Raw genomic sequence first — 26,791 nt, 5'->3', positions numbered from 1 at the left:
TCAGTTATTATTTTTATATATTTATGTCCTTAAGGTTTAAACAGCCTGAGGCTCAGTCAACTCATGACTCTGTTCATACATACCGTCCACATAATGCCTCTTTATATGGACAACACTGTGTTTAATTAATGTTGAACTTTAAACCGTTTCTTCTCAGTGTTTTCAGATGAATTATATGAAATCACTGAACCAGATTATAAATTAATATAAACAACTGGGAGAACACCGAGGCTCAACACTGGGCTCCTCTGATTATATATAAATTTCATTATATATCTGATTATATATAAATAATTTATGTTACAGCAGAAACTCATCAGAGATGTTAACTGGATAACGTTAACTATATATCATGTTAACTATAGCTAACAGTATCTATAATGTTAGTTGTAATTTATAGATACTGTTAGCTGTAGTATTGTTTTATAATGCTAACGTTAACTACAAAATACAGAAACTCATCAGAGATGTTAACTGGATAACGTTAACTATAGATCATGTTAACTATAGATCTAAAATACTTTGATCTATCATTTTTCATTAAGGGTTATATATACAGTATATATATATATTTATATATATAAAATATAAATATAAATAAATATGAATATATATATATATATATATATATATATATATATATATACGAATATATTTTAAAAAATACTTCAATTGATCATATCTCAGTAAGGGTCTTCTCCTGGTGCTCAGGTTTCTCCCACAACATACATAAATACATATTTAAAAAAAAACTTTTCCTGGTGGTTAGGTTTCTTCTACAATATATATACAGTTTATATACATACAGGTGCAGCTCAAAAAATTAGAATATCATGAAAAAGTTCAATATTCTTTGTCAGTTATTTAAGAAAGTGAAAATGTAATATATTATAGACTCATTGCACATAAACTAAAATGTTTCAAGCATTTTTTCATTTTAATTTCGATAATTAAAGCCTACAGCTCAAAAAAGAAAGAAAAAGGTATCTCAAAATATTAGAATATTTCATTTTGAGTTTCAGTAAATTGCTATTCATACAGAATAAATACCGTGTATCTCTCAGTCTAGTTCAGTACACACAACCACAATCATGGGGAAGGCTGCTGACTTGACAGTTGTCCAGAAGACGATCATTGACACCCTCCACAAGGAGGGTCAGTCACAAAAGGTCATCGCTGAAAGGGCTGGCTGTTCGCAGAGTGCTGTATTGAAGCATGTTCACGGAAAGTTGACTGGAAGGGAAAAGTGTGGTAGAAAAAAGTGCACAAGCAACAGGGCTGACCGCAGCTTCGAGAAGATTGTCAAGCAAAGCCGATTCAAGAACTTGGGAGAGCTTCACAAGGAGTGGACTGATGCTGGAGTCAGTGCATTAAGAGCCACCACTCACAGAGGTCTTCAGGAAATGGAGACAGCTGTCGCATTCCTAGTATCAAGCCACTCCTGAACCAGAGACAACGTCAGAAGCATCTTATCTGGGCTAAGGAGAAGAATAACTGGACCATTGCTCAGTGGTCCAAAGTCCTCCTTTTAGATGAAAGTAAATTTTGCATTTCATTTTGAAATCAAGGTCCCAGAGTCTGGAGGAAGAGTAGAGAGGCACAGAATCCAAGTTGCTTGAAGTCCAGTGTGAAGTTTCCACAGTCGTTGATGATTTGGGGTGCCATGTCATCTGCTGGTGTTGGTCCACTGTGTTTTATCAAGTCCAAAGTCAACGCAGCCGTCTACCAGGACATTTTAGAGCACTTCATGCTTTTGTCTGCTGACAAGCTTTATGGAGATGCCGATTTCCTATTCCAGCAGGACTTAGCACCTGCCCACAGTGCCAAAACTACTGCTAACTGGTTTGCTGACCATGATATTACTGTGCTTGATTGGCCAGCCAACTTGCCTGACCTGAAGCCCATAGAAAATCTACGGGGTATTGTCAAGAGGAAAATGAGAAACATCCAACCCAACAATACAGATGAGCTGAAGGCCGCTATCAAAGCAACCTGGGCTTCAATAACTCCTCAGCAGTGCCAAAGGCTGACCGCCTCCATGATGCCACGCCGCATTGATGCAGTAATTTGTGCATTTATACACATGTATACGTCTGTGTCCATGGACGTATAAAGAGACGTCTGTAAATCAGAGGATCATTCTGTGTGTGTGTGTGTGTGTGTGTGTGTGTGTGAGTGTGAGTGTGAGTGTGTGTGTGTGTGTGTGTGTGTGTGTGTGTGTGTGTGTGTAGCCTTGAGCGTCGCCTCCACACATCTCTGGTTATTTATCTGTGTGTGTGTGTGTGTGTTACTGTCAGTTTGTGTGTGTTATGTGTGTGTTACTGTCAGTGTGTGTGTGATTTGTGTGTGTTCCTTTCGGTGTGTGTATGTTACTGTCAGTGTGTGTGTGTGTTATGGGGGGTGTAAAGGGTCACGGAGGTCACTCGTTACTAAAACTCCCATTTGTGTGTGTGTGCGTGTGTGCGTGTGTTTGTGTGTTTGTGTGTGCGAGTGTGTTTATTACAGCTCAACCACACTACATTTCTACACAAAGCTCATCTTGTTTGTTTGGTGAACTCTCTCAGTAGCCAATCAGAGCGCAGCGGTCACATGACCAGCGTTTGAAGAGCGAGGCGGGAGTCAGTTTGACCGTCGGTATAAGACCAGGATGAAGTTCAGCGTTCACAGATCTGTTCTGATGTTGTTTCTTTTTCTGTGGTCTCAGGGAGGTTCTACTGTCTGCAGCACTGCGACTCTCGTGGGAGCGCTCCGACGGCGAGGAACCGACCGCCATCATCTCACCGCACATCAACCGTAAGCAAACCTTCTGACTAATAAAGGTTCACATATTCAAATCAATGACTAACTCAACTTTATATCTAAAATGATGTTAGAACTGGTGTGTTTGATTTCTCCACAGACGTCTCTGAGTTCAGCTTTATATTACAATGATCAATAACTTGATATAATATTAATAATCAGTGTGTTTGTTTTCTCCACAGGCGTCTCTGAGTTCAGCTTTATATTTAAAATGATCAATAACTTGATACAATATTAATAATCAGTGTGTTTGTTTTCTCCACAGGGGTCTCTGGGCTCAGACTTGGTGATCTCCGCTGAGCGTCGGCGCTCCTCAGGTGAGCTCAGTTCACCTGCGTCATCCTTTCATACCTGTTCACACATGTTCAAACTGAGCACGCTCCTTAAACTGGAATCACTGTGGCTTTAGTGTGTGTGTGTTTCTGTGTGTGTCTGTGTGTGTGTGTGGCTGTGTTGGCGTGTTGGCAGTGGTTTCTGTAACGACGGCGGTGGCGACGCCAGAGAGGATCGAGCTGGAAAACTACCGCCGAAGCTCGACGAAGATGGAGGCGGAGCTGCAGGAGGATCCCGAGGAGGTCTCTGAGGAGACGCTGAACCGGTTCAACATGAGCCTGGACCAGAACGTCCACCACAGATCCAGGTCTGAGTCTCTACGGGGTCCTTATTGTACCAAAACTATCCAGGTCTGAGTCTCTACGGGGTCCTTATTGTACCAAAACTATTCATGTCTGAGTCTCTACGGGGTCCTTATTGTACCAAAACTATCCAGGTCTGAGTCTCTACGGGGTCCTTGTTATACCAAAACTATCCAGGTCTGAGTCTCTACGGGGTCCTTGTTATACCAAAACTATCCCGGTCTGAGTCTCTACGGGGTCCTTGTTATACCTAAACTATCCATGTCTGAGTCTCTACGGGGTCCTTATTGTACCAAAACTATCCAGGTCTGAGTCTCTACGGGGTCCTTGTTATACCAAAACTATCCAGGTCTTAGTCTCTACGGGGTCCTTGTTATACCAAAACTATCCCGGTCTGAGTCTCTACGGGGTCCTTGTTATACCAAAACTATCCAGGTCTGAGTCGCTACGGGGTCCTTGTTATACCAAAACTATCCAGGTCTGAGTCTCTACGGGGTCCTTGTTATACCAAAACTATCCCGGTCTGAGTCTCTACGGGGTCCTTGTTATACCTAAACTATCCATGTCTGAGTCTCTACGGGGTCCTTATTGTACCAAAACTATCCAGGTCTGAGTCTCTACGGGGTCCTTGTTATACCAAAACTATCCAGGTCTTAGTCTCTACGGGGTCCTTGTTATACCAAAACTATCCCGGTCTGAGTCGCTACGGGGTCCTTGTTATACCAAAACTATCCAGGTCTGAGTCGCTACGGGGTCCTTATTATACCAAAACTATCCAGGTCTGAGTCTCTACAGGGTCCTTATTATACCAAAAGTATCCAGGTCTGAGTCTCTAATCTTGTATCTAATATTATTTAGTATTTAATAACTTGTCATCCATATATATTGCTTGCAGTATTGGTCTTCCATACATCTGTGGTCTCCTCACTGTGAAACAACTGGTGTTTGTCTACAGTTCAGAGTTGGAGATGGAGGAAGAGGAGGATGAGGAACAGAAAGAGGAGGAGGAGGAGGAGGAGGAGGAGGAGGAGGAGGAGGAGGAGGAGGAGGAGGAGGAGGAGGAGGAGGAGGAGGAGGAAGAAGAGGAAGATGAGGAGGAAGGCAGGGGTCGACATCGTGTGACTTCAGAGGAGGCCAGAGCTTCATGGAGGGAAACTCTGCAGCAACAGCTCAACCTGATAGACGACGAGGAGGAGTGTGATGAAGAGGTGGGAGTCAGTGAGGTGGAGTCCAGTGACGGTGAGTCTCAGGGTGTGTTACTGTTTCCTCTTGAGTCTGTAGTTTGAATCCTCTGCTTCTTGTGTTGTGTATATACAGTATATCTATATATCTATCTAGATATATATCTAGATTGATATACAGTATATCTATAGATATACAGTACATATGTATACATATACTGTATATATATATATATATATTTATTTATACATATACTGTGTATATATATATATATATAGAGAGAGATATAAAGATATAGATATATAGATATGTGTTGTCTAGTGATGTTGTGTTGTTGTGTTGGTAGAGGGCGAGTACTCTCCGTGGGAGATGGATGTGTTGTGTACTGTATATGTGTTGTGTATATATATATATAAATTATATATATATGTATATGTGTGTTGTGTTGGTAGAGGGCGAGTACTCTCCGTGGGAGATGGAGCGACATTCGGGCCTGTGGCTCCTGTTAGAGGAGGAAACAGGTAGAATCCAAACCAACCAAACTGCATTCATAAAACCATCAATTCTGTCTAAACGTCACTGTATTAACACACAGTCTGAAGCTGCTGTCTATGGTGTCATGTGACCATTTTAACAACATGGATGTTGTTTTAATCAGCTGCTTATCAGCTGTTTGTTTAATATGTTTGTTTTCTTTCATTCTGATGGTCAAAGTAACAGAATAACACCAACACTAAACGTTAGATTTTTTACTGTGAACTCTGGTAAAAATGACTAACGTACAGTCTGTGTCTGTGAATACATGTCTGTTTACTCTAATGAAAAACACTATCTAAGTGCATTACGGGAAATGTAGCATCCAGTCTAAAAAGTCCCTTCAGGAGACCCCAACAATTTTTACTATCATCTAAATACTTCTTCCACCAGAAATCATCCAGTACTGTGTACTTTATACTGTGTACTTTATACTGTGTATTGTGTACTGTGTTGTACTTTTTACTGTGTACTCCTGACACTGTTTCCTCCCTCTCTCCCCTCAGAGGAGGAGTTTTCTTCTCTCGTCTCCTCAGCAGTAGGAAATGACATCACACACCGTGACGTACCTGACTCCGCCTCCACCTCGCTGTCCTGCGTCGCCTCCTCCATATGTCCAGCTGAGAGTCCGCCCACCGCCAACACGCCCTCCACCGCCTCCTTCGTCAGCACGGCTGACTCCGCCCCCGATGAGGACGGAGATGCAGCTCTGTCCACGCAGCTCAAACCTGTCGTCGTCATGGAAACAGCTGCTAAGAGACAACCTGCTGGAGGGCGGGGCTCGTTTGATGACATCAGCCCTGAACTGAAGAAGCCCCTCCTCCTGCAGGACAGAGGGCAGGGGCCAGAGGACCAGAGGGCAGATTCTGAGGGAGTAAGGAGGGGGAGGGGCCCTAGAGGAGCCCACAGCCTCCCCGCTCGAGTCTTCCTCCCACCTCTGCAGGATGGGGGTCAGTCTCTCCTCAGACAGGCTCCGCCCACCAGACAGGTGGAGGTGGAAGGGGGCGGGGCCAGAGCCCTGTGGAGGACGGTGTTCACTGCAAACAGGAAGAAGAAGAAGAAGAGGAGCAGGACATTACCTCCAGACGCAGCCATTCAGAGGAGAGCTACAGGTGATGACATCACACAGAAACACATACAGACAGTGAGGTCACAGTGATGAGGTCATAATTGTACTTCCTGTGTTGCTATGTTCAGGTGTGACAGAAGAGTCTGACCTGGTCTCGTCTGCTCTGCTCCAGAGATGTTCACTGAAACCCAGAAACAACGTAAGACACAAACGCACCGCCATCAATGACATCATCACCACACTACGTCACATTTACACATGTTGCTAAAGGTCAGACACGTCAGGAGGTCCAGTAGTTATTATCTCGTACCACAAGTACAAAGACACTGGATCAAACTCACAACATGTGTCATAGTTTCCCAGTATAGACCCTGTTAGTGATGATGCCATGATGAGGTCACGGTGTTAGCTGGAGGCTAAACAAAGGAAAGACTGGAGGCTAACACTAGCAGTGGGCTAAAGTTACACATCTAAAATGTCCTCTTGCTGTGTTGTTGGGTGCCAGAATCCAGATATCGCGGACATTTGAGATGACAAACTGTGATTCAAGGCTCTAGCGAGCTACAATATCAGAGAAACGTTTCAGAGATGGAGAGTAAATATTGCTAATATTTAGCCTTCTGCTAACTGCAGCCGTGAGCCGTTGGCTGCTGTTAGCAGTAGGCTAAACTATTAGCAACCTTGTCTCTCCATCTCTGAAACGCTTCGGTGATATTGTACAACTCTCTTTTCTTTGAATGACTTTACTGAAGGATAGTTAAAGCTGAAGTAGGTGAGATTGGTTCAAATATGAAAAAAAATATTTTTATAAAACGGTCGCTATATTGTGACAGTAGTACATGAAACAGGTAACCTGAAAAAATTCATGTTCCTCTGTGTCCTCTGGTGTCCTCTGCTGCTCCTAACGGCATCTGCAAGATTTCACATACCGGAGGGAAACAAGCAGTAAGAGCTGATCTGAGTTCTTCTGTCCATCTGCTGTTTATGAGAGCCGGCTGTCAATCACTCTTGAACTCCGACCAAACAGTCAAACTAGGCAGCGCTGATCACATATGAATCAATATTATGTTACGTTAATGCCTATTTGTCTCCTCAAATGTTGTCAGAATCGTTTTGTAGTGCACGGTTTAGCTGTAAAATGAGAAAGTTTGTGACGCCATTGTGAAATCTGGTGAAGGAACGCCGAGTTCCGGTCACATGACCGGCGCACAGCCAGTAGGAACGCTCTCTCAGTGAAATGACCTGTGATTGGTCAAAGTCTCCCGTAACGGGCTAGATTTTCTAAAGCTTGAAAACAGAGCCATGAGGAGGAGCAGAAGTCTAGTTATCTCTCAGAACACTTGAATTACAATATGCTGAAAGGTTATTATGGAATTTTTGCCCAATGATGCCAAAAATGTTACTGCCTACTGCCACTATAGGGATCCAAAGATTTATACGCACTCAATTTATCTTTACAGAGCTGCCGTTGGTCGGACGACTGGCTACTTAGCTAGCTAAGCTTGCTGTCATGCGACACAGAAAATGAGGTCCCTCATCTGGCGATAGCTCTGTGCTTTCCTACGCTGTGACAAGAGTGTTTGGATGAAGCATTAAGTTGTTAAATTTTACCCATTTAGCGACTGGCAAGTTAGCTAGCTACCTTGCTAATTCCACCATGCTACAGAAAATGAGCCCAACAGTGGACAGCGCTGGGTCACGGTCCCTCTGCCTCACTCCTCGCCGTTAGGAGACCACTTCACGAGGAGGAGAGTAGGCCTTAGCTAGCTAGCTTGTCAGTCTCTGGACAAGCTGGGAGTTAGGAGGAGTTAATCGGTCCACGGCCCCCCCTGTACACTGCACGGCAAACGACGCCCGATGAAGCTGAAATTTCGGTCCAATTCTAAAATGAGTCGTGCGGCTCGCAATTCGGGCCAGGAACAGTTTAAAATCGTATGGTGTAAGCCTAGCTTTGTGGCATCAACAGAGCTGATCTGAGCCAGATAATCCCTCCCACTGCTCTAGAAGTATTTACCAAGATCCAGTTGAGTTCTGGATCTAGTCCCCTGTAGAGGTCCTCTGGTTAACTGTCTTGTTCTGGTGTTTGTAGCTGCGTCTGGACTTGTCCGACCTCATGTCTAAAATTCGGAGAGTCTCAATAAAAGAGGAGGAGGAGAACCAGGAGGTATCAGCTGTGTTAGATTCAGGTTCTGTAGGAAATCAGTGTTTTGGGTTGTTGGTAGTTTAGGTTCTGTGGTGGTTCTGAGAGTGTTTTGTTAGCCAAATAGAGACCAATTGAATGTCTTTGTCAACTGACTCATCTCAACTGACGTCTAATTTGTCTCAAGTGATTTCAGGTTTGTCCCGACTGACTTGAGATTTGTTTCAGCCATTTAAGACTTGACTTGGACTTGTTTTGAGGGACTTGGGATGGACGTGAGTCTGGACACAACGTACAAGTCTCAAGTTGCTTGGCGCTGTTTTGACTTACTTGAGACGTGACTTACACTTGACTCAATTGACCTGGACTAGTCTTGACTGACTTCACACTCGTCTTGACTTACTTGAGACTTGACTTAGACTTATGACACCTGACTGGACATGGACGTGTCCTTGAAGACTTGGAAACCACAGACCTGTTTGAGTCCAGTGTTTGTTATGACCTCACTCTGTTTTGTTTGATTGTTTTGTGCTTCCTATCTCTAAGCCGGCGTACATTCCTCATGCTCTGGCTTTTAAACGAGCGTACGCCATCAAGGTACAGACCCGAGTCCTCATCAGTCTGGTTTCTGGTTGGAGTCTAGTCCTCTATGGGGGTCCTGGCAGACTCTCTGTAATGTACTAACACTGTTGTTTGTGTTGTTTCAGAGACGCTCTCTGAAGGACAGAGTCCCCCTCCAGGACTCTGACAGCCAGTCCTCGTGTCCCACAGAGGTGGTGGGGGCCCTGGTCCAGCCGAAGGAGCCATCTAGCCTAAGTGTGAAGGAGACCATGTTCCATAGTAGACAAGAGGATGAAGACGAAGACCTGGATGCAAAAATCACCCGACGAGTTCAGAGAGCTGCTCGAAGAAAAGCCAAACAGGAACAGCTGAAGAGACTCCACAAAGCCCAGGTAAGTCCACATGAGGACAGAGACAGACCAGGTCCACCTGAGGACAGAGACAGTCAGGGTTGAAGACCAGGTCCAAGTTTGTGTTTCAGATGATCCAGAGACAGTCAGGGTTAAAGACCAGGTCCAGTAATGTAGGTAAATCTTGTTTCAGATGATCCAGATGCAGCTTCAGCAGGTGGAGGAGAAACAGAGACAGCTGGAGGAGAGAGGAGTGATGGTGGAGAAAGCTCTGAGAGGAGAAGCAGGTACAAACAGTACACATACATTATAGTATATAAACTATATAGTATAAGGGCGGCACAGTGGTGCAGTGGTTAGCATGTTCTCTCCGTGTTAGCGGGGGTTTCTCCTGGTTCTCCGGTTTCCTCTCACAGTCCAAAGACATGCAGGTTAGCGTGGGTTTACTCCGGGTTCTCCGGTTTCCTCCCACAGTCCAAAGACATGCAGGTTAGCGTGGGTTTACTCCGGGTTCTCCGGTTTCCTCCAACAGTCCAAAGACATGCAGGTTAGCATGGGTTTCTCTGGGTTCTCCGGCTACATCCCACAGTCCAAAGACATGCAGGTTAGCGTGGATTTACTCCGGGTTCTCCGGTTTCCTCCCACAGTCCAAAGACATGCAGGTTAGCGTGGGTTTACACTGGGTTCTCCGGTTTCCTCCCATAGTCCAAAGACATGGAGGTTAGCGTGTTTTTTTCTGGGTTCTCCGGCTACCTCACACAGTCCAAAGACATGCAGGTTAGCGTGGGTTTACTTTGGGTTCTCCGGTTTCCTCCCACAGTCCAAAGACATGTAGGTTAGTGTTGGTTTACTCCAGGGTCTCCGGTTTCCTCCAAAAGTCCAAAGACTTGCAGGTTAGCATGGGTTTCTCTGGGTTCTCCAGCTACATCCCACAGTCCAAACACATGCAGGTTAGCGTGGGTTTCTCTGGGTTCTCCAGCTACATCCCACAGTCCAAACACATGCAGGTTAGCGTGGGTTTCTCTGGGTTCTCCAGCTACATCCCACAGTCCAAACACATGCAGGTTAGCGTGGGTTTACTCCGGGTTCTCCGGTTTTCTCCCACAGTCCAAAGACATGCAGGTTAGGTTAATTGTTGACTCTAAATGTCATGAGTGTGAATGGTTGTCTGTCTCTATATGTCAGCCCTGTGATAGTCTGGCGACCTGTCCAGGGTGTACCCCGCCTTCACCCTGTCTCACCTGTGTTTCTGTCCGTTTCAGATTATTGGGGGGACTCCACCGACAACCAGCAGGATATCGAGCTTCACCTGGAAGGTTAGTTCGCCTTGTGATCTACATATCATACAAAATAGTGTACTACGGTATACTGAAGTATACTGAAGTATACTGAAGTATCCAGCCTTTAGTAGTCCAACCGGTCTGTCTCTCTGTCTCTGTAGGACTAGGTAAACTGGATAATCCGGCTCTTATGCAGCAGTGGTTCCAGTTGGTCCAGCAGAAGAACTCTCTGGTCCGATACGAATCTGAACTCATGATATTGTGAGTATCTGATCTTTAAGTCTAGCAGCAGGTTCAGGTTTACCAGATCCTCCAGAATGTGGTTCATTCAGCAGGTTCAGGTTTACCAGATCCTCCAGAATGTGGTTCATTCAGCAGGTTCAGGTTTACCAGATCCTCCAGGATGTGGTTCATTCAGCAGGTTCAGGTTTATCAGATCATCCAGAATGTGGTTCATTCAGCAGGTTCAGGTTTACCAAATCCTCCAGGATGTGGTTCAGGATGAATCAGGACTGTGTGGATCCTGTTTCAGACTCTGGTCTCTGCTGTGTTTCAGTGCACGAGAGTTGGAGTTGGAGGACCGACAGAGTCGCCTGCAGCAGGAGCTCAGAGAGCGGATGGCGGTGGACGGTAACGTTACACCGACTCTATAAACACAGCAGGACTTCCTGTTTCTGACGTTAATCATTTAAACATATGATGCCGTAACCATGGAAACATCAGAGTACCGAGCTAATCCAGATCAGCAGGGCGGTGGCTCACCGTCGGCCCCATGTAGGTAGACTGTTCAGCCTTTAGCGGCCCGGTTGGACCGTTGTCGGCCCACGGTCGGTCCGTTGTCGGACTGTTCTCAGCCCACGGTTGGTCCATTGTTGGCCCGTTGTCGGCCCACGGTCGGTCCGTTGTCTGCCCATGGTCGGTCCTTCGTCGGCCCACATACACAGGATTTGAATATTAACCCTGTGTTTATGTGATGGTGCAGACATGATCATATTTAATATTTAGTGAATATTAACCCTGTGTTTATGTGATGGTGCAGACCACCTGAAGCAGGACTGGGAGCTGCTGGAGGAGCGTCTGATCCTGGAGGAGATGCTGGACGTGGTGGAGCAGAGAGACTCTCTGGTGGCTCTGCTGGAGGAACAAAGACTGCAGGAACGACAGGAAGACCAGGACCTGGAGGAGGTCATGATGACCCGAGGACTGGGACTTAGCTGGACCTGAACCTGGAAGGGTCTCTGCAAGACCCAAACTGGTCTGAACTGGTCTGCAGTGATGTCATAATAACCACAGGCATGACCTCATCAATGCAAAGGTTGATATGAAAACAGAATTCTGGACCTGATCTGAAGTGGACTCGACCCAAACCAAATGTAAATAGATTCAGCTAACCCAGATCTGAGAGGAGATCTGGGTTAGAGAGGAGATGATCTGTGGAGTCCACACCAATTCCTCCTCTTCTTCTTCTTCTTCTTCCTCCAATCTGCCGGGTCGGACCAGATTACGTCACAGTTAGAATCCATTGCTATTTATAGCTAGCAATTTGGTGATAGATAACTACCTATCTAGCTAGCTAGAGGCTATATAACTATTTATAAATAGCAATTTGGTGATAGATAGCTAACTAGTGTGAACAGGAATATTAGTGGAATATTAATTTTTCATTAGACAGATTAATAGGAATATCAACTTTTTCAGAATAAGGACATAAAACTGTAATATTTAGTGCATGTAAACGTAGTCAGTGAAGTGAAGAACAGACGTGTTTCTGCACACAGGAACACTAGTTAGTAACTTGAACTAGTTACATGAACTACTTGACCTGGTTAACCAAGCTGTGTGTTAACTGTTATAACTGCTGCTGCTCCTCTGATGGTGATATTGATATTTATTGAAATAACTCGGTTTTCAGTGTTAAAGTTATTCAGACATATTGATTATTGTGCCAACACCAGACTTCACCTGTCTGCCTTTTTTCATCTCCACCTGTTTGCCATCTGATCAATAACTGATTATTATTGGTCATGTGACTGATGATGTAACCTGTCTGCCATCTGATCAATAACTGATGATTATTGGTCATGTGACTGATGATGTAACCTGTCTGCCATCTGATCAATAACTGATGATTATTGGTCATGTGACTGATGATGTAATCTGTCTGCCATCTGATCAATAACTGATGATTATTGGTCATGTGACTGATGATGTAACCTCTCTGCCATCTGATCAATAACTGATTATTATTGGCCATGTGACTGATGATGTAACCTGTCTGCCATCTGATCAATAACTGATTATTGGTCATGTGACTGATTATGTAACTATGTACTGATAACAAACAGCCTTCTGACATCACTTATTCTTCTTCTCTGATAAATGATTGATTTACCTCTGATTACTGTGGTTGTTTGTGTCCAATCAGGATCACACTTGTTCTCCAGATGTTCCCTCCACATCAGGGACTATACATGTGTATATATATATGTATGTATATATGTGTCTATATATACACATATAGACACATATATACATATTTACATACATATATTCATATACATACATATATATACACATACGTATACCCACACATATATTTATATATGCATATATATGTATATGTACGTATATATATGTATATATGTATGTATGTATGTATATATATGTTGTATGTATATATGTATGTAAATATGTATGTATATATATATATATGTATGTATATATATGTATATGTATATATATATATATGAGCAGTATGGTTTTAATTGTAATATTAATGGGCAGTGATTTTAGTCCTACTCAACAAACATCAACAGCACATTATGAACACTGCAGCATGAATTAATTAAATGTATTTATAAAGAAATAAGGATGCAGCTGAATTTAATGTAGTTATACTAAAGAATTAAAATAAAACAGTTTAGTACTTCACAGTATCTCTCACCTGGTATCACTTTAGATTTCTCTCCAAATTTATGATATTTCTGTCTAAATATATAATATTTCTGCAGATCATTGAAGAAGCTGGTCGTGTCTAGAAGGTAACCTGCAAATTGTGATCTGAGATCTGCAAAAACTCTCGCGAGACTATCCGAACCTTAGCTATTGAATTCCAACCTCAACAATCTCGCGAGAGTTTCACATGGTTCCTTTCTAGACCACACGACCGAAGAAGGTTACGCTCGACGTCTCCTCGAACGTAACCGACGTCTTCGTCAGGTGTGGGCGGAGTCACTGCGCGGTAAACTGCGTGGTTAGCGTTATTAGCTACTCATTAGCATACCGGTAGACTAGCTAAGTGTTAGCGTTAGCATAAACAATTCAGAAGCTAAAAGAAGTGTCAGTCCTTCCGGTTTCAGTCCTGTAAGTGTAACCCACCCAACATTTTCATCAACATTATCATCATCATCATAATTATCACAATGTGACATGTAGCATAATTATTCAAGCTCACTTGACTTTAAGTTTCAGACACAGATAGACCAGGCTAAACCACTTTGTTTTATTGGAGTCATTTGTTTTCAACATTTTGCAGCAGTTGGCAAACGCTTGGTGGTAATGACCTCTAGGTGGCAGCTGCGCAGCGCGGTGTGTTGTCTTTTCGCTGCTTGCTGTAGAGGGAGGAGACGGCATGTGAAAGGAGGTTTAAATAATCATAGATGCCCATCAATTCTCGTAGGGTAAAAAGACGTGTAATCCATTCATCTATTATTTTCGTAAACGCTATTTATATTTAGACAAGTATGCTTTACTTTTGAGTGTTCCGTTAAATGAATAAGTCTTAATTTACGCATTCACACATCCGGAGTTTTTTCTTTTACCAGCTGTCCTTCCTGCATTTGGCAGCTTCAACTGTGTTACTTTTAGCCTGGATTGAGTGTTTAATTTCTTCGTATTTGTCTAATATAGTTTACTCTTTGTTAAATGTGTCTCTCTGTCTGTCTGTAGTCTTGTTCATGTCTGTGATTGGTCAGATGCTGCAAACACCTCCTCGTTCATGTGAACGCGCTCATAATGAGATCGGAAAACCCTGGGTTGACTTACCGAGTTGATAACCAGCTTCGTAGTACAGTTTAGCGAGATCTCGTTTGTTAGGGTTAGTGAAGCCAGATAACAAGAACATACCCTGGGTATGTTGAACTCGCTTCGTAGTACAGGCCTCTGGTGGTGTGAAGGAGGAGTGGTGTGTTTCCACTCTACATAGATTTGCAAAGCGAGGAGCGACCGTGGCTGATGGATTGCGGATCTGGATTCTGGACTCCAGGCCTGAGCAGGACTTGGTTTTCATTCCTATTACACCAGTAAGATCTTTCCATCATTTGGGATTGGGAAGACCACCTCTAAAATGACTTTTGGACTAAGCTAAAATAAGGACTGTAGTTGTGCACAACTAAATTAAGAGGCTAAAGCTGCAGCAAAATTTACACATTTTCTGGCCAGATTTTTTATTTTAATTTTATTTATTCATTTTTTTTATTTTTTTCATTCTGAGTTAATGTGTGAGTCGATTGTTGAAAGTTTCAATAATATTGGTACAGAAAAAGAGTTATTGTGTGTCTGTGAAGTCAATCATTATCTACAGCCAAAGACCAATTTGATATTCAGTGTAAATACATTGTCTCTATCCTCGAACCAGGATATCACTTTAGGATTAACTGTGTTAATCCCAGACCTTGAGATTTATTTTTTCTAGTTATTGTTAGAGGCATATTTAGACTTGGTTACATTAGGTTACTATGAAAAGAGTTCAACACACCGGCTATCTGTTGTTTATCTGTTGTTTATCGGCTGGTTATCTGCTGTAGGGGTGGAACGGTTCACAAAATTCTCGATTCGGTTCATATCACGGTTTTCAGTTCGGTACGGTACATTTATGGTACAGCGAGGAGGTCATGTTCTGATTTCAACATGCTTTTCATTTATTTGGCAAAAATAAGTTGGCAAATGTTTGCCTTAACAAAAGTATGGCTTACATAAGTAACATAAACACTTCTTCATTGACAAATCTTAATTGAAAGAATAGGTCTTCTACAGTAATTAGTGCAAACAAAAAATGCAGCTTTGTTTTTTTCATATAAATATGATGTAATTATAGACTAAGGCCATCAAAATAAATTGAAGCATAAGCTCAACCAGAACTATACTAAAAAACAACAACAGTATAACATATGTCTCAGTTCCCTGATTATCAGCTCTTAATTGAAAGATTAGTTTTTCCCCTCAAAGTGCAGTATTTGGAGGAATACGGTTGGATTTCTGTGCCATTGTGTTATTTAAAAATAATAAATATAAAACACATTACAGGGATTGTGCTGCTGGAATTACTGTGTTGCTTAAGTGTATAGCGCGGCTCAAGTAACGTTACGTTAATCATATGCTGAATTCCAGCGTCCTCCACGACTGCATAAGGCTGCATATCTTTCACTATAAACCTCCCCAATGCTGTAGTTGTGTTTTTTGCCCTGTCTGAATCTGTATGTACAGGCTCTTTAAATGCTGCGGGGGGGAGTTGCTCCTTCCTACCCGACTCTTCTCTTTGCGCTATCGACGGCCACACCGGAGTGATGCCTTCATAAATGGTTCATCATATTGGAAGTGTTGCCGCTTGCATAAACCACACGTGTTGCACAGTGCTTACACAGTCGCTGTTTTATCCATCACAATTTTCCGTCATTTTCATGGTAACACTAAATCCGTAATACTCTCCTACAGCAGAGCGAAACGATGCTGGTGGATCCTCTAACTGTGCTTTATCGTGTTCACTCGCCATTTCCTAAACTGACTGACAGCCGCACTCTGCACTTCATCCGTGAAGTAGGCTGGGTCACACTTCATCAACGCGTCATATCTTTGGGGTACAACACCTGCGCAGTAAAATCTGGTCTGCACTCGCCAAAATTGAGCCAATAGCAACGCATGACTGCAGCTTCAGTTACACCGCGCATGTGTTATACCCCGTACCTCAAGACCCATGTCCACCCGTGTCCCAGCCTCCTTCTATAGGTCTTGATTTCTAGTGTGACAATAAAAGAAAAAAATACACAATCGGCCTCATAACTTATTTCAAATGAACCGAACAATTCATCCAAGACCCGAACCGTGACTAGCGAACTGAACAGTTCAGATTTTTTACCTGAACCAATACATCCCTAATCTGCTGTTTATCTGCTGGTTATCTGTAGTGGCTGTAGTCTTTGTGCTACTGGGTTGGGTTAGCCTTTGTGCTACTGGGTTAGTCTTTGTGCTACTGGGTTGGGTTAGCCTTTGTGCTACTGGGTTAGTCTTCGTGCTACTAGGTTAGGTTAGCCTTTGTGCTACTGGATTAGCCTTTGTGCTAATGGGTTAGCCTTTGTTCTACTGGGTTAGTCTTTGTTCTACTGGGTTAGTCTTTGTTCTACTGGGTTAGTCTTTGTTCTACTGGGTTAGACTTGTGCTACTGGGTTAGACTTGTTCTACTGGGTTAGTCTTTGTTCTACTGGGTTAGACTTGTGCTACTGGGTTAGACTTGTGCTACTGGGTTAGCCTTTGTGCTACTGGGTTAGCCTTTGTGCTACTGGGTTAGGTCAGCCTTTGTGCTACTGGGTTAGCCTTTGTGCTACTGGGTTAGCTTTTGTGCTACTGGGTTAACCTTTGTTCTACTGGGTCAGTATACTGGGTTAGCCTTTGTGCTACTGGGCTAGTCTTTGTTCTACTGGGTTAGTCTTTGTTCTACTGGGTTAGCCTTTGTGCTACTGTGTTAGTCATTGTGCTACTGGGCTAGTCTTTGTTCTACTGGGCTAGCCTTTGTGCTACTGGGCTAGTCTTTTTTTTTACTGGGTTAGCCTTTGTGCTACTGGGCTAGTCTTTGTGCTACTGGGTTAGCCTTTGTGCTACTGGGTTAGTCTTTGTTCTACTGGGCTAGCCTTTGTGCTACTGGGCTAGTCTTTGTGCTACTGGGTTAGCCTTTGTGCTACTGGGTTAGTCTTTGTTCTACTGGGCTAGCCTTTGTGCTACTGGGCTAGTCTTTGTGCTACTGGGTTAGCCTTTGTGCTACTGGGTTAGTCTTTTTGCTACTGGGTTAGCCTTTGGTTAGCTGGCCTTTGTGGGTTTGATAAGTCTGATATTTACCAAGTGTTATAATGAATATATTATTATTATTATAATAATAATGAGACAGAAGGCAGCAGAGTTTTTACTTTAGACACATTTTATTGTTTTCAGTCTCTGTAAACAGACAGACAGAACAAACTGAATCAAATAAAAAGAGTTCTGATTGATACTGGCATTGTGGTTTAATACTGGTTCCATACTGGTTTCTGGTGTTACAGACTGGTGGCGTTGGTGGCATCCACCTTCAGGGCTTTGGCGACCAGTCCGGAGGTAACTGGGTGCATCGCACCTTTGTTAGCCAGAAACACTCGAACCGCCTCGTCACGATACTTCTCAAAGTTGAAGACCTCTCTGAAGAAGAACGAAAACAGAGTCAGTCTAACACTGGTCTAGACTAATACTGATACTAATACTAAAGAAGAAGAGCAGGTACCCATCAGTCTCATCTCAACTGGTCCAGACTAGAATATAAAACCACCTAATAAATAAATAAATAAATAAATAAATAAATAAATACCTGAAGAGCGGTCTGGTGAACTTCAGCCTGCCCTGCTCCGTCGCCATCTTCAACGCCATCGGAACCGCTTCCTCCCACTTGGACCGGACGCACAACCTCAGCCACCTGGAGGGAGAACAGCCAATCATCAGGAGGCTTCCAGGGAGGAGGCAGAGTTTCAAACGAAGGACCTGATCCAGGACTCTTACCTGAAGCGGATCTCTGAGTTCATACTGGCGTTGAGATCATAAACCTGCTGCATCTTCTTCACATGAGTCAGAGGAAGAGGATCCTGAAGGACAAACAAGTCAACTGAAGTGGACTGAGGTGAAGTGAAGTTGATTTTAAGTGTAGTGGACTTTCTATGAACTGGACTGTCAGTGAAGTGGACTGAAGAGGTTTACCTCTTGAAGCAGGAGGGCCAGGAACTCGATGAGCTGGTGGGACGACAGCGTCTTCACATCGGACTCTTTAAAGCTGCTCAGGTCCTGGTCTTTGGCCTGAAGGGGGGGCACAAGACGGAGGTTTGACTCTGAACAACTATAAAAACAGGTCTATGTGGGGCCCAGGTCTTACCTTGATCCACCTCTGGCACAGAGCGATGCAGGCGTCTGCCAGCGTGGTGTCGTACCTGAAACACAACCATGAACAAACAGATCAGGTCTAGAGAGGGACTGGAGGACCTGATGGGGGTCTGACAGGGTCCACTCACTGAGGTTTGACTGGAGGCATCCCAGGTGTGAACATCCAGGCGTTCCAGTCCACCTTGTTCAGGATGTCCACCTGAGAGACAAAGACACCACATTCAGGTCGACAATCCAGACTCTAGAGGTCTTGGTGGACTTCCTGGTCCAGGTGTGCCTCACCTTGTCCTTGAAGTAGGTGAACAGGTAGTTCTTCCACTCGTCCGTGGTGACGCTGCCGTAGGCAAACAGCTGGATGTACGACTTCACGAAGCCCATGAACACCTCTGAAGAAGAAGAACCGACAGGTGAATGAGTACCTTCAGGACCAGGACCACTCTGTGATGTGTCCAGGTTTGTCCAGGTCTTACCTGGCCCCCCCATCAGCTCCTCCAGGTGGTACAGCAGAGCGAAGCCTTTCTCGTAGGGCACCGAGGAGAAGGCGTCGTCGGGGTCCACGTCCTGCAGGCTGGGGACCAGGTTGGTCAGAGGGCTGTTGGCTCCGAAGGTGTTCACCTAGAGTGATGACGCACACAGGTGAGAAACAATCTGCTGAGGCTCAACATACAGTACATATAGACCAGGTCCAAGACCAGGTCCAGGTCCTCACCGACTCCTGCAGCTCCTTCCAGCCCCCCATGGCTTTAAACTGTCTGAACTGCTCGCTTTCCAGAGATCTGCCGATCATTCTCTCCAGGTACACCGTGTGACCCTCGTTCAGCCTGAACACAACGTGATTATTGATTATTCCTCTCCAGGTACACCATGTGACCCACCCTTATTGATTAATTAACAGTTAACAGAAAATGTCTTGTACAGATCTGCTTCATACTGTTAAAGAAGGAACATTTATCTGTTTGACATCCTCTGTTACTGGAGTAACATTTAATTATATTTATTTTATTTTATTAATATGATTCAGTATTTTGAAGCCTGAATCCTCCGATTGTTGTGTTTGAATGAATCCTGTGTTCATGGTGTTTGTTTACCAGAAGTGTTCCCAGGTCTTGTTGGTCACCAGGTTACCGGTCCAGCTGTGGGAGATCTCATGAGCGATGACCTGACAGGAAGAATAACATGAGCGATCACCTGACAGGAAGAACAACTTGTGAACACGTGAAGCTGAACAGGGGAGCGGAGTTTCCTACAGACTAGTATCTCATACTCACATTGGACAGAGATTTGTCTCCTGCCTGTAAAGAGACAGACGCCGTTACTCAGGTGACGTGTGAGGACTTTATTAATGAATATGTATATATATATTTATATAGATATATGTACCAGCAGGGTGGGCGTGGCGAAGGTCAGACAGGGGTTCTCCATGCCTCCGTAGGGGAACGATGGAGGAAGAACCAGGATGTCGTACTGACCCCAGACATACGGTCCTGCCAGGTCCTCAGCGGTCTTCAACATGGTCTCTGTCTGATCCAGGAACATGAATGAGTTAATGTCAACGTGAGTATGTCTCAATGTATGTACTATACTATGACTGTTATGAGGTACTACTCTAACTTTTTCCGACATGCTATACTATGACTTTTTTTCGACACACTATACTGTCTTTCTTCCGACATGCTATACTATGACGAATTTTTCTACATATACTATGACTTTTTTTTTTTACTTTTTCCGACATGCTATACTTTTTTTTTCCCGACATACTATACTATGACTTTTTAAAAACAATTTCGACATGCTATATGACTTTTTTCAACATGCTATACTATGACTTTTTTTACTTTTTACGACATGCTATATTACGACATGCTATACTATGACTTTTTTTACTTTTTACGACATGCTATATTACGACATGCTATATTACGACATGCTATACTATGACTTTTTTATTTTTTCAACATACTATACTAGGACGTTTTTTTCGACATGCTATACCAGGACTTTTTTTTACTTTTTTGCGACATACTATAACTTTTTTTACCTTTTTCGACATACTATATATGACTTTTTTAAAGAATGTCAACATGCTATACTATGTCTTTTTATTTGACATGCTATATTACGACATGCTATACTATGACTTTTTTTAACTTTTTTCGACATGCTATACTATGATTTCAAAATAAAAATTCGACATGCTATACTATGACTTCTTTCGTCATGCTATACCATGACTTTTTTTTTACTTTTTTTGACATACTATAACTTTTTTTCCGACATGCTAGTATGACTTTTTTTCGACATACTATACTGACGTTTTTAAAAAAGTCATTGTACAGTATGTCGTAAAAAGTGGTGAAACTACAATGTTCTGAATATGGACTACAAAAGGTGCTGCTCCCTCTGTGCGTTTTAAATAGGTCTTTCAATGACAGGCTCCTTTACCCGCGGTGTGTGTGTGTGAAAGAGATACCACAGGTCCTCCTGCTGCTGGAACACTTTATCAACATATAATAAAGGGTCATCTGACCTAACGTGGACAACCGGCGAAAAACATCACTTCATTACCAAGGTTGGAATTGAAATAAACAAAGAAATATATGATAAATATTGAGTTAATTGTTGGAGTTATGGAGAAGGTGTAGGACCATATACTTCTTCCAACTTCTTTTGGGATATGTAATACTTATTTATGTTGATTATTTGTTAATTGATTGTTTACTGTTCATTTTATTGGTTATTCTTGTTTTGTTTTTTACTGAGGTATTTGTTACATGTTCCAAATAAATAATTAATTAAAAATAAAGTGAAACTAAATGGTTGTCACTGTCCACTCATATTAAACATGAATCCAAATTAGTGTATGAGGTTATGAAAATAATATGCAACATAAGCATATAGTTTGTTATTATGAACGGCCGATTGGTGCGTCGCATTAAATGCTGCGGCCGCAAGGAATTGTGGGATATTATTCTCTTTTCCTTTGGTAAAGGATTGTCCAGTGTATCCTCTGCTAAAGGAGATAATAAAGGAATCATTGAAGATCCTTTTCTCAGCATTTGGTGAATTCGAACAGCTCTTGTCATGGCTGCTACTGAGGTACTTCCGGGTCATTTCACTCCGTTAGGAACCTTCCTAAGCAAAAAGGACGCAAAATTCGAAACGCAACCATAGTATAGTATGTCGAAAAACAGTCATATATATAGTATGTTGAAAAAGTTAAAAAAAAGTCAGTCGAAAAAATATAGTATGTCGAAAAAAAAGTCATAGTATATACAGTATGTTGAATATAAATAAAAAGTCATAGTGTAGAAAGTTGAAAAAAGTTTTAAAAAAAAGTCATAGTATATGTCGGAAAAAGTAAATAAAAACTCAAAGTATAGTACGTCGAAAAAAAAAGTCACTGTATAGCATTTCGAAAAAAAGTTATAGTATAAGATATCGAAAAAAGTACAAAAACTCATAGTATAGTATGTCGAAAAAAGTCAGAGTATAGTATGTCATTCGAGGTTTACGACTGGATCTAGTTAAACCAGTGGGTTAAGGGTTAGGTGTGACAGTAGTAGTGACAGTAGTGGTTACCAATAGTAGTGGTAGTGAAACCAGTGGGTTGAGGGTGAAATGTCGTGACTCACCTCAGAGAACTCAAACGCTGCTTTATCCACAAACTCTTTCTCCGACCAAACCCTGGACCGCGGCCCGATCTCCCTGTCGACCAATCAGAGCATAGAAACACTGTTTACCTGCTGCAGGTGACAACATGACATCAGAGAACAGGTGAGAGAGAGTACCTGCTCTCCAGAGCTCCAACCACGATGGCTATCAGGTAAGAAGGCATGGGCACCTGAGGACAAAGGTCAGAGGTCAAAGAGTGAATAAACTGATGTCATCACATGTTGTCGTTACATTAAAATTATATAAATGTATTTGTTCATCAACAATAGTCAGATTTATTCTACAGGGGTCTCATCTATTTTTTTCATAGGAAGGACAAAAAACATTCTTCCAAAAAATATATTAAAAAGTTCAAGTCAAAGGAAATATTGAAATCAGAATTTTCAGAATAAAAGTCAGAATTTGTGTTGGAGTAATTTTTTCACAGATTTTACGATTATCATTTGTCTGAAGCTGAAAACGTTTTAAAAGGTGCTAAATATGAGATTGGGAGCATTTCCATTTCCTCCGCACGGCTCAAAATGGCAACAGCTGAGAAGGCAGCTAGCAGCTAACGGTGCTAACAGCGCTAACTGCTATTCACCAGTTCATCTGAACATCATCTGACCAAACACTGACCCATCAGACTAATCAGTTTACACTGTTTATCACCATATTGATCAATATTTTCTGTTAGTAACCATGATGTTTGAGTTTGTCATCTCTAATGTCTGTGATATCTGGAGTCTGGCACCCAACAACACAGCAAGATGACATTTTAGATGTGTAGCTTTAGCCCACTGCTAGTGTTAGCCTCCAGTCTTTCCTTTGTTTAGCCTCCAGCTAACACCATGACCTCATCATCCACACTAAATGGGTCTAAAAGAGGAGTAGAAGAAGAGCAGACTGACCGGCTGTCTGAACCTGTAGATGATGCGGTTGTTGTCCTGAGGATCGACTTCCTGTCCGTCTCTCACGGCGCTCATCACGGCCACCAGATCTTTAGGCACCGACACCTGAGAGACAACACACAGACGAAGGAGTTTCTGGCTTGCTGTACGTTATCCCTGACTTAGCTGTGATTTAGAAAGATGCTGAAATAACGACATCATGATGGCGATTTGTAAAAGATCTGAATTCATGCTTTGTCAGGTCTGTTACCAAGACGACAAGCAGACAACTTTTAAAATGCTGGTTTTCTGAATGGAGTTTGGATCAGTGCTATGCTAAGCTAACATGATAGCTGCTCCATCAACACTCAAAATTACGTAGTGTAAATTAAATACAGCATTGACGTTCTTGTTTATACACATCGATATCTACATTGTGTAACTTTAACGCTGATTGCTAGCATACACACAGCTAGTACTTATTCTCATCACTAGTATATACACAGCTAGTTCTAATGCCAATCGCTAACATATTCCAGCCTTGCATGTTAACTCAGATTCATAAATGTTTACATGTTGATACTGTATTTTGTTGCGACCATGAGGTTCTCCTCCATCTCTGATTCATCATCACTGACGTCACTTTCACTTATTCGTGTAGCGACTTTGTCGCTTTATGCCGTTAATTACGCCCACGCAAAGAAAATGTCTTTGCGTTTGGTGTGTGTGTGTGTGTTACCTGAGCGTAGTAGGTGTGTTTGACAGACGGACTGTCCTGACAGGGAATCATACTCCTGCAGTGATGAGCCTGTAACACAACGTGAGCCATCTTTATTGATTAGATTTACTGTCTTCAGTCAAGTGTTAAATTACCACGTCATCTCGTACCATACCATTAATATTAATATTGTTATTATTATTGTCTTTCCTTTAACATATCTAGTGGGAAAATATCTGAATCAGAGGTCGTGACCTCAGAGGAAACTCTTTGGCTGTATTCTAAATCTCATACTGTACTAGTAGTACAACCTCATACTGTACAACCTCATACTATACTAGTAGTATATTATTACTACATGTACTGCGTTCCTTAGTAGTATGTACTGTATGTACTGTGTTCCTCAGTAGTATGTACTGTAGTAGGTGTAGTTTGGGATACAGCCTAAAACAGGAACAAAGGCGACAGTTTGATAAAAGTGGAACAAAGTCAAAGTGTTGTCACCTCAAACAGACGGTTGACGGATGTTTGTGATGAAGAAACTTGAACTTACGACAAAATGTTCTGACCACAGTCACTAAAGGAAGAACACGGAACCGGACATGGAACCTAACAGATCGATAATCAATAACAGATCAATAATAGTGATCGGGTCACCTGACACTGGCTGAACAGGTACGGTTGTTTCTTGCCGGCGGTCTGTTCGGGCCTGAGCCACTGCAGCGCCGTCGCCGACGGAGACGTCTCATAGGTCACCTCCACGATCACATGCTGCCCTCTGATTGGTCCACAACACAAATGCACGTTACTGGGGTTTTATTTTGAAAAGACTGCATGAGGAAGTAGAAGAAGGGGTCACCTGGAGAGGTCAAAGGGCAGCGTTATTTCCAGCGGAGTCCCCTTGAAGCTGTGTTTAGGGCCCATCGTAAACCGGGCCTCTTGTCCATTAGCGCTCACTGAGACGACCTGCAGGTCTCTGGTGTCCAAAGTCTGCAGCAGATAAAACAACACTTTTATTAATGAGGTTCTGAATGACCTGCTGAGTCAGCAGTCGCCTGTCTCACACCTGGACCGTCAAACCAAAGTCCACGATAACTTCAGTCTGTCTGAAATCTAAAACCACGTCACACCAAACTCCATTCAAAATCTGAGCAATCTACAGGTTGTTTGCTCGAAACTACTTAAATACTTAATAAAACACATTTTATGAATACGTAGATGTTGTAGTGGAATAATATGCCTGATCAGTTAGCTGCTAGAATGAATTATCTTCTGTTTGTTGCTGATTCCAGCCTGAAGAGAATGAAAAAACAAATGAACCAAGTACAAATATGAATAAAAACAGTGACATTACTTTATGCTGATTCAAAGCGCGGCCTTTAAAGGATTTTAAAAACTTTATATCTGACATTTATGATCAACACATTTCTAATAGACTGGTGAACACACCTGTTCTGTTGGGTCAGCCTTCAAGTCAAAGTCAAGCAATAAATACAGTCTTACTTATAACATAACTAAATCATAAGATAAGATAAGATAATAAGATAAGATGAACCTTTATTAATCCCCGGAGGGAAATTCAGGTGTCAAAGCAGCAACATCAGCAAACAGAGTTGAAACACAGGAGAGGTAAAGGTATACAACAATGATAAAAACAATAAATAGAGATATAAAAGATACAGAGTGAATGGGTGAACATAGTGTGCACAGTCCGTCAATAAATACATTTAATATGTGCAATAAATAAATGTAATATGTACATATGTGCAGTCAATAAAGTGGTATATAGGATGTATAGTGTAAAGTAAGTGTAAAGTGCGCCAGTGGTTAGAGTCCAAGATGGTTGCAGATAGTGCATGTTTAAAGTTCTTAAAGTCCTCATAGTTCTCATATGGGGCTCAGCCTTGGTTGTGGAGCCTGAAATCATAACTGTGTGAAGTGGTTTAGTCCCAATAAATTAAGTTTGTTTTACATCGCATGTGCATCACGCCAAACTCCATTCACAAGCAAAGGAATTTAAAGTTTCAAAACATAAACAATGCTTATAGACCTCATAAGACAGATCAGGTCTAAAAGTTCAAATGTATTAAATTTAACTGACACAAGATGAACGGGATTAAGCCGAATTATAGAGTGGCCTCTAAAGTGTTTGAAAACTTCTTTTTCTAAATTTATAAACAATATAATCACAGATTTCTTAATAATTTGACATTTTGTCGGGCGGGTTCTGAGCTGTGAGAACCAAAACTTCCTGAAATGTATACTTCAGTTTTACTTAATGAGCCCTTCAGGGACCATCAGCACGGTGTGAAACCGTAATGAGTGACCCGTTAGCTCTGAGGCTACCGGAGCAGAGCACCGGGTCCGTTAACGTTACCAGAGATGAGAAGCGGTCCTCCAGAGCCTCCACGGTGAGCTCCACCTTGGCCCGGATGACATGCCGGTCGAAGTCCAGGCGGAGCGACAGGTTGAGGTGCTTGGTGACGCACCTGGTGACGGAGGAGAAGGAGCACGGGTCTGAAGACATGTTGACAGGTCCGTTAACACCGGAGACACTCGAGACACTGAGCCGACCGCGAAGCACACACCTGGTTAGCTACCGGAAACATGCTCCACACACATCCGGCACAGGCCTCTTCAAAATAAAAGAGTCAGCATCACGGGCTTTTATTTTTTAAGGAGATTCTGATGTAATTTAACTGATTATGACGTCGACAGATTATTACACCACTCCAAATATTTAAAACATTATTTATATAAACTCGGAAAAACTTGAGTTTGGTGGATTATTTCTCTGTTGTTACAATGAA

General features: G+C 42.5%; 2 protein-coding genes across 10 annotated transcripts in view; one reads left to right on the top strand and one right to left on the bottom strand.

Moving 5' to 3' along the window:
- The window catches only part of LOC141761642 (protein-methionine sulfoxide oxidase mical3b-like), a 28,721-nt gene extending 15,779 nt beyond the window's left edge, over positions 1-12,942 (top strand). For 5 of the 9 annotated variants that reach the window (XM_074625109.1, XM_074625112.1, XM_074625108.1 and 2 more), the window contains 14 exons: positions 2,705-2,793; positions 3,065-3,116; positions 3,268-3,439; positions 4,390-4,685; positions 5,069-5,137; positions 5,657-6,262; positions 6,348-6,418; positions 8,906-8,956; positions 9,067-9,312; positions 9,464-9,557; positions 10,533-10,586; positions 10,712-10,811; positions 11,107-11,180; positions 11,590-12,942. In XM_074625109.1, coding sequence (XP_074481210.1) covers positions 2,705-2,793; positions 3,065-3,116; positions 3,268-3,439; positions 4,390-4,685; positions 5,069-5,137; positions 5,657-6,262; positions 6,348-6,418; positions 8,906-8,956; positions 9,067-9,312; positions 9,464-9,557; positions 10,533-10,586; positions 10,712-10,811; positions 11,107-11,180; positions 11,590-11,774 — 2,159 coding nt within the window. In that variant the 3' untranslated portion in view covers positions 11,775-12,942. Of the gene's footprint in view, positions 1-2,704; positions 2,794-3,064; positions 3,117-3,208; positions 3,440-4,389; positions 4,686-5,068; positions 5,138-5,656; positions 6,263-6,347; positions 6,419-8,905; positions 8,957-9,066; positions 9,313-9,463; positions 9,558-10,532; positions 10,587-10,711; positions 10,812-11,106; positions 11,181-11,589 lie in introns of those variants that run through there. The other 4 variants (XM_074625110.1, XM_074625113.1, XM_074625111.1 and 1 more) reach the window with 4 other exon arrangements.
- A 4,776-nt stretch (positions 12,943-17,718) lies between these two features.
- On the bottom strand, positions 17,719-26,605 carry lta4h (leukotriene A4 hydrolase). Its single transcript, XM_074625104.1, has 19 exons — positions 26,359-26,605; positions 24,841-24,971; positions 24,639-24,759; positions 24,003-24,071; positions 23,285-23,389; positions 22,511-22,563; positions 22,355-22,427; positions 20,100-20,240; positions 19,988-20,011; positions 19,808-19,878; positions 19,429-19,540; positions 19,190-19,334; positions 19,002-19,105; positions 18,848-18,918; positions 18,712-18,766; positions 18,540-18,635; positions 18,345-18,427; positions 18,157-18,261; positions 17,719-17,990 (listed from the first exon to the last, which is right to left on the bottom strand). The coding sequence occupies exons 1-19, from the start codon at positions 26,506-26,508 to the stop codon at positions 17,852-17,854; spliced, it is 1,848 nt and encodes a 615-aa protein (XP_074481205.1). The 5' UTR covers positions 26,509-26,605; the 3' UTR covers positions 17,719-17,851.
- Positions 26,606-26,791: the final 186 nt, after the last annotated feature.

Source organism: Sebastes fasciatus, chromosome 23, assembly GCF_043250625.1.
Source record: "Sebastes fasciatus isolate fSebFas1 chromosome 23, fSebFas1.pri, whole genome shotgun sequence".
In the NCBI taxonomy this organism is placed as follows: Eukaryota; Metazoa; Chordata; class Actinopteri; order Perciformes; family Sebastidae; genus Sebastes; species Sebastes fasciatus.
Note: the sequence above shows the minus strand (reverse complement) of the source record. Positions and strands in the feature narration are given on the sequence as shown.